General features: G+C 42.5%; 1 protein-coding gene across 12 annotated transcripts in view; it reads right to left on the bottom strand.

Moving 5' to 3' along the window:
• Positions 1-7,509, bottom strand: part of afdna (afadin, adherens junction formation factor a) — a 128,713-nt gene extending 121,204 nt beyond the window's left edge. For all 12 annotated transcript variants that reach the window (XM_050059045.1, XM_050059053.1, XM_050059054.1 and 9 more), the window contains exon 1: positions 7,195-7,509. In XM_050059045.1, the coding sequence (XP_049915002.1) occupies positions 7,195-7,296 (102 nt within the window). In that variant the 5' untranslated portion in view covers positions 7,297-7,509. The remainder of the gene's footprint in view (positions 1-7,194) is intronic.
• Between the last annotated feature and the right edge of the window lie 281 nt (positions 7,510-7,790).

Below are 7,790 nucleotides of genomic sequence, written 5' to 3'. Positions count from 1 at the left end.
AACCAATTCTAGGCAATTATGCAACTTTGTAACAAAATAAGTCCCTGATTCAGACCAAAGCAAGACAACTCTTGGTCTGAAAGCACCCTAAGAGCCCGTAAAGATGATAAAACTTTTGTATACTTTTGAGGTACTGCAATCAGATTTGTGATCTGAAATGACAAGTGTAAATGGAGCCTACGCTCATGTGGGATCCTCCACATACCACGTCTAAGAACTGCAAGACTTTTGATAAAGATGCACACTTGAGCTTTTAGCTGACACCCACCCACCTGGTACTCCAAGTGCAGCAAACTGCATCACAATAAATCCAACCACCATCCTGGCTGGTGATAGTCTCTTTGACCTGCATTAAGAATACCTTCATACATATCATCATTACTGCAGACCAAAACACTTCTTTCACAAGCCTGTCAACTACCGGGTATGTGTGTGTCAGGCAGAGAGGCCTCTTTTGCTGAGCTCCTGTAGTCTGTGATCATCACAGCTACAGCGTTACCATGGTGACGCAGCCAGCCAGCAGCCACATGACATGATGAAAAAAGAGAAAGAAAGAGGGAGGGAGGGCATGGCCGATGAACACACAGAGGGACAATGCAAACAGAGATAAATGCACAGAGCGGTCAGCTACTGTGTGTGTGTGTGTGTGTGTGTGTGTGTGTGTGTGTCTGTGTGTCTGTGTGTGTCTGTGTGTGTCTGTGTGTCTGTGTGTGTGTGTGTGACCTCATGGTATTGTAGTTGTGGCTGAGGCTAGCAAATCTGTTAACCAGGCCTCCGATGTGCTGCTGCCAAACATGCTGCTACTATCACCAGCTGCTGCTGAGATCAGGTACAATCACCAGGCCGACACTGACCTTTTAGTCAAAGTCAAACACCAAGCGAGTCAACAATCTTTCTCCCTCACTGGTGACGGTGTTGCTTCTTAGCTGTGCACACTTTCTTTTCATTGAGCATTTTGATCATCCATGATGGTCCAAACACTGCACAATTCCCATAATAAGTGCAATATGCTTTACTTTATTTCTTAGCTTATTCAATTAAAGTCATCTTTGTATACAAACAGGCGTGCTAATGTAAAAACAGGGGTGATCGATATGACAATACCCCCCATGTGACAATATAATGAGCTGAAACAAAAAGTCAATTAACCAATGAGTCGAGTAAACAGAGTTATTTTCAAGCAAAAAATCCAAACATTTGATGGTTCCAGCTTTTCAAATCTGAAGATTTACTGTTTTTTCTTGTCATACATCAAAGTAAATTGAATATGTTTGAGTTTTGTACTGTTGGTCAGACAAGACAAGACATTTGAATATGTAATCTTGAGCTCTACAAAACTGTGATTGGCATTTTTCACTATTTATCTTACGTGTAACAGACAATGCTTGTTAAATACATGTAAATTGCTGCCCTAATATAAATGTATCTACAGTCAGAGATTTGCCCATAGCGTTTATATTGAGGCATCTATCCCCTTGTGCTTGTGGGCAATGAAAATGCATGTTAACTTTATATCAACAGGTTTTTTTATTACTTCTGCATCAATGTGATGGAGGAGTAACTTGACTGACCTGGAAATTAATTTCTGGATTAGACCAAAACTGACATTGCCAGCTGGTTATTTTATCCACACAGTTTCTCAATAGATAAAAAGTTTTATAATAATTTATATCATGACACAGGATTTCATCCATCTCCTGGCCCCAAATAAAACTTAAAATTAGCTCCTGCACCCTGTCAACACTTAGTTATGGAACAGCTATGATTTGATACCATCACCTCCACGAAGCAGGTACATGGCAAAAAGCAATATTCATACTTTGAAAGGCTGACAACCAATCACAGGGAACATTATATTAATCTTTTAAATGTTTGTAACAGAAAATGGATACCTAGGAAGAGACGGAGAAGACATTCAGGGCCCACCTAGGTAAAGCTTCAAGGATATATCGCCTAGTCTAAATGTTCAAAGATGATAATCAATCGGCAACGGCAACAAAATATAACCAATAATGCCAATAAATATCTAAAAAGCATAACAAGGGTTGCTGCACCAAAACATGCCTGTCTTTGTGTATCAACAATAATGTTGGTGCCACTGGTGAAAACAGTTATTCTGGACTACCAGAATCTGGAAATAGCTGGCAACATAAAACTAAATCTGATCACGCATCACTCTGAAAACAACCCAGTCATTCTACCCACACTACAGGAAACCCACTATCTCCACACAACACACACTTCCTGTCCAGTTCCTGCTTCCTGTACAACAGAGGAAAAGGAGGGAGTGGTCGCTGATGTCACAGCGAGTCTGCCTATATGCTGCATTCACATCCCAAAGGAAAGAAAGTGGATGCGAGCTTCCTGCTTGTAAAATACATTTCACCTCAAATTCAGCCAGACGGTGCTACCAGAAAATACTGTTTACCCAAATTTTCATTTTGTGTCGAAGGTTAACTGCTGTTTTTTTGGTTTGTGGTTCAGCCTATCATGACAACTCCTAGCATTACACACTGCCTTTATGATGACAAATAGTTGCTTTCATTGTCTGCCAGCCTACTGTTTTTCCCGGTAGGGAGCAAAAGCAACAATACCACTGCTCTTCTGGCCACGTTTTTCAATTAAGCTGTGAGGAAACTATTGACCAGATGTGCTCACTCTTGCTGTAAATCTGTACCCTTAAGTCTTGTCCAAATGTTACAGATCACCCAAGATTCTCAGTCTTTGCACCTCCCTGAGCCACAGCAAGGATGCTAAACTGGATATATCACAGTACATCAACAAATTGTCATCCTATACAGCCATGCAATACATAGTGGAGCTGAGCAACATTTTGAGAACCATATTTAGACATGTTGGTTGTATTTTTAACCACACAGTTTTCCACCTTACTTTGTTCAGCTGCTAAAACCCTTGCCTTTAAAAGAGGCATTCCTAAATGTTCCTTAAATTCAGCCTTCCCCAGTGCATGAATAGTTTATTAAACTAAGCGTAAAGGTATGCTCGATCTTCCTCCACGCCTATTAAGCGTGTTGTACAGCACAGTCATAAGCACATGAGGTTACATGAGCTGTTACACTTCACTCCTGCATGTGACTCGTGTCATTTTGTCACATCACACAGTAACAGGCAAAGCCGGCTTTCAAAGTTATTGCTGTGTCACCTGCAGGTTTCAGGGAGGCATTAGACATTTTGAGACTAGGTTAAAGATACTAGCATGAGACAATTTCAACAAGCAGACCAAAGTGACAAAAAGAGAAATGTCTGAATATCAAAAGTTGTGACTCTATAAATAAGCAGCACAACAAAGTATATCAGGAAGTTGTATATTTGAAGACAAGATGTTTGGGTCTGTTTAGCTGAGCAGAATTGATAAAAAGAAAATATCTGTCATACTTCGTTAACCCTGTTCTGTCTCCCAAGCGTGGACGTTTAACTGTGGCCAACTGGAAGTAAATCTATGTAACAGGACAGAACATTTGCTTTAATTTCCAGCTCTGCTAGAACTTAAAAGCCCTATAAAGTCTATTTAAGGCAATTATTCTTTTAAAAGTCGTAAATTTAGATCTGACGCTTTTTCTGTCTGTTTTTCACACCACAGCGAGAATGTATGCAAAGTTAATAACTTAATATATAATAATATTTGGCAGCCTATGAAGATTTAGCAGTGGAGCTCATGTGGTGATGAAGAAGGCCTGGTTTCCAGGCAGGATCAATCAAGAACCGGACGGACAAAAAAGCTGCTGTTCTCATTTTAAACTATAAGCCTCTCTTGTGTTGCTCAGAAAAAGTCACAAAATCCTTAGGTCAGCACTCAGGGCCGGAGCAGGAGTATGAAGCTGTCTTACCTGCATCACACAAATAAAGGCACAGTTCAACGGATCTGACTCTTGCCTAAACTCAAATCCTTTGCTGATAAGAAACACAGACACGCACTTATCCGAGGAAAATCACACTTACATACAGGAAGCGCCCTCATCATTTAACCACAACTTCAGACGGCCCCTGTCGGGGAAAATGTCAACACAATAGGCTATACATCCGACCTGCCTGATAAACGACAATGTTAAATGTAATTACTGGCTTAAATGGTATTGCCGGCTAATTACAACACTGTCACAGCCACGTCCTTGTGCCTAATTGTACCGCTGAATACACACTGCCTGACCAGTGAGTGAATGCTGAAAGTACTCGTGTAAAGTGATATGAATCATCCACACTCCATCACTTATCTCGCACTGTATACAAGGTCTGCTTGTCCTGTTCAATGTGTGTTAGTATTCACTGTTTGTGTTTAAGATATGCGCCGCCAACATTTTTGTTTACGGCTTGTTTAGCCTCAAGCGGCCAGTGAAGCAAAGCTCGTAAAGTAGAATAAACAAACTCACATGCAGGGTTAAATATCGAGAACTGTCTCTGAATGTATGAAAACCAAGACCTCCTTCAGAAACTTGCTTTTCTTTTCTTCGCATCAGCTTCTGAAATGCGGCTTTGGATCTACTGCGCTCCACATCAAGTTATATAAGTTATATTTAGGACAATCTTGACAACATCTTTTCCCTTATGCACAGCTTTCCAAGCACAAGGAACTGCTGGTATCAGTTGTCAACATTCAAACTTTCATACACATGAAACCTTGTGTTTTGGGGAGGATTCGTGCAGATGCTACAGACTGAGCTCACAGTCCTATAAAAAGAGCAACACAGCACTCTTCAAACACGACTGAGACCATCATTTCTGTGTGACACGTTGCTGTTATTCAGCCACTATATTGTGAATGGCAACAACTAAACCAGAAGCTGTGCTCACAGGTGTGTAAAACATGAAGACAACTTATAAGAATGTGTTTTAACCTAAACACAGTACGTCCGCACCACCAAAACTTACGAGGATTATATAAATTAACAAAACTCTGTCTGGACAATGTGAACCTAGACAGCCTGAATACAAAAGTGAAGCAATGTAAACTTTCCCACAATCTTTTTATCCAAACAGAACAAACTGTTAGTGTGATTGCATCCGAATTCCACTACATCTATTGTGCTGCATCTTTTAAGCCCGGTGTTTACTGAATGCTGCCTATGGTGAGTCCCCACGTGACACGAGTACCTGTTATGTTATAATGAGCCCCACCACAAGTCCCACAGCGGGACTTATTCAGTTTGGGGTGCAAGATTAAAAAGTTTGAGGACCTTTGCTCCAGACTAATCAGCCATCCATGGCTAATCTAATCACACGAATGATCTCACCGCTCTCCGTGGCAGTTTGGTCTGAAATTAAGAAATTAGACATCGTCAATTATCAGATATGCTGACTCTATGTGGTGAATCAACTCTAAATTCAGTGTTAATCAGAGACCACACTGTAAAATATAGTGACAAACGCAGCTCATTTTGTGCACAGCTACACTCACGAACAGTCTAGACAGTGTGAAGGACACTTGTGCAGCTTGGGGGCTCTACCAGCTGACATATGGGTGGGGTGTGGCGTGGCAAGGAAAGGCCATGCATCTGCCTACATTTAATCATGTTCTACTGGACTAAACTGGCAACGCCGAGGCAATACTTCTTGTACAGTGAGAGAATTACAGCCGAGAGAACTTCTGGACTGGGTTAATCATTCCTCACAGAATGAAGAGGTTGTGTGTGCAGTACGCACAACCCTGGTCAACGGCTGGCCAGCTTCAATCCTGATAAATTAATCGGCTCAAGACGAGGAGAGGGGACCCTGTGGCCCCCCTACACCCTTATCCAAGGAGGAGTGGGGGTGGGCTGCCCGCCTAAAAAACACTGCAGCTGACGCAACCACGGTCATAGCTATAAATCAGACCTACTCAGGCATGAGATGCACTAGTTAAAGGGTAAAGATAGATGGTTATTGACTAACTCCTTAAGGACTTGAAACATCACCAAGCCCTTGCTGCTCTCTGGTAGCTAGCTAGCTAAAGCCTGCAGGGAGGAGTTTCTTATCCTGTCATGTTATTAGTAAACAACCACAACCTGGGTCCAGACGGGCGATTTAATTACAGCACTGCTCCTCAATATGTTGCAGGGTCAAATTATTGCTGGTCAAACAAGCAGCTTGCATCAAGCTAGCTAGTGTAAGGACAATGCAGGGCGACATGACATGGTCTGTGTGTTGCACTGGCAGGGAGATTGTGTTATGGTTTTTGTAAGGCTGGCAGCATCAGTGCCTTGAGTGTCCTACCTGATGTAAGCATTTACGCCCAGCTTGTTGCTAATACTTTAAGCTTTTATCTATTTGCCCTGCGTATCAAACAACCTCACCGTATTACTGGGTTTGTCAGCCATTGCAGGCACTGCTGCAAGCTCGCTACAAGAGCAATACACACAGCTAACAATGGCATAGCTGGATATATTACAACTTTGGTTTCTTCATTAAATACCAATGCTGTGTGGTATATAAAAATACCACTAGTTAGGCTTGCCGGCTTCTTCCATTTAACGCAGAGGCAGGGTACAGGTTTGCTCTACAGGTAATGTGCTTGCTAACTAGCTAGCTAGCCCCGATACGTGCCGTTCCCTCTTGTATTGGAGATAACAACACGCCAAACTCCATTCAAAATCTGGCAATTCAGTGTCGCCTCTCTTATCGCGCACGTAAACGTTTCTGAGAATATACCAGAATATGTTTAATTAATCACTGGTATCAACCTCAAAATTCGGCATATTTATAATGCACAAAGCACAAGCTGGTTCTGTATACTGTCAACTTTGAGAATTACTCCTACTGTGTAGCTACTAGCTACAAACACACAGCTGTGGGCGGTAGCTAGTAGCTAGCTAACGTTACGCTACGGTGGAATGTTTCTAAAATAAAGGGTTTTATCTTAACATGGTGCTAATTTGTAGACAAATATTTAATTTGCCTGTTTGGTCGATATAAAGGCTCAAATGTGTATTAAATGTCAAAAGCCTCATGTTGTATAATGTGTGTTTATGACGACATAGTAAAATCGCCAGATTTTTCAATGGAGTTTGGCATTCGTTTCCTCCATGCACGTACGGGGACTTACCACCGAGTAAACCAAGTAAACCACGCTGCCCACAACAGCTTGGCTTTCAACATTTCCCAGCCAAGTGTCAGCCAGTGGTAGCTTTAAGGTCTCCCATGCACCCAGGAGAGGGCCTGCGGGTCCGCGGCCTCTCCTTCTACTCCGGGGTGGTCTCCTACCTCTGTGGGCCGGCTGATCTCGAACAGGTCGAGCCGGTTGGCGTTCCAGTGGTTGATGATGTCGGCCAGTTTCCTCCTCTCCTCCTCCCTGCTCCCCGACATGGTGGACAGCCTTTCTGACCCTCTCCGTACGTCTGAACTGTAGAGTAAAACTTCCCGTAACGTTAGTCCACAGGAGAAAGAAACCGCCGCCACACAAGCCAAAAGCTCAGGTCTGCCGTTTTTATCGCCGGTACTTTGCGCGGTCTGTGTCTCTCTGCTCACCGACCGACCTGCTGTCTGATCTGTTTCTGCTTCGCGCTCCCGGTGCGACTCTGCGCGCTCACGACACACTCTGAGTGCGTGTCCGTGCACGCGCAAAGCTGTTAACTGTTTGAGGCCCAATGAATGTGATTCATGACGCTGCTTTTTTTTTAAATGCTCTCTAGTGTATAGGGTTAATTATAAGTATTAGTGTAGTAAGCAGGATGACGTCAGTGTTAATTAAGCCCCCCCCCCATTTTTAAGCTTCTAACAGATTAGTTTTACTAATGTGATTAAATTAATGTTCAATCAACCAATTATTTTATTCTAAGAAAATTCTGAGATAAATCCCA

This window comes from Epinephelus moara, chromosome 12 (genome assembly GCF_006386435.1).
Source record: "Epinephelus moara isolate mb chromosome 12, YSFRI_EMoa_1.0, whole genome shotgun sequence".
NCBI lineage: Eukaryota > Metazoa > Chordata > Actinopteri > Perciformes > Serranidae > Epinephelus > Epinephelus moara.
This window is presented reverse-complemented; position numbering and strand designations above follow the sequence as displayed.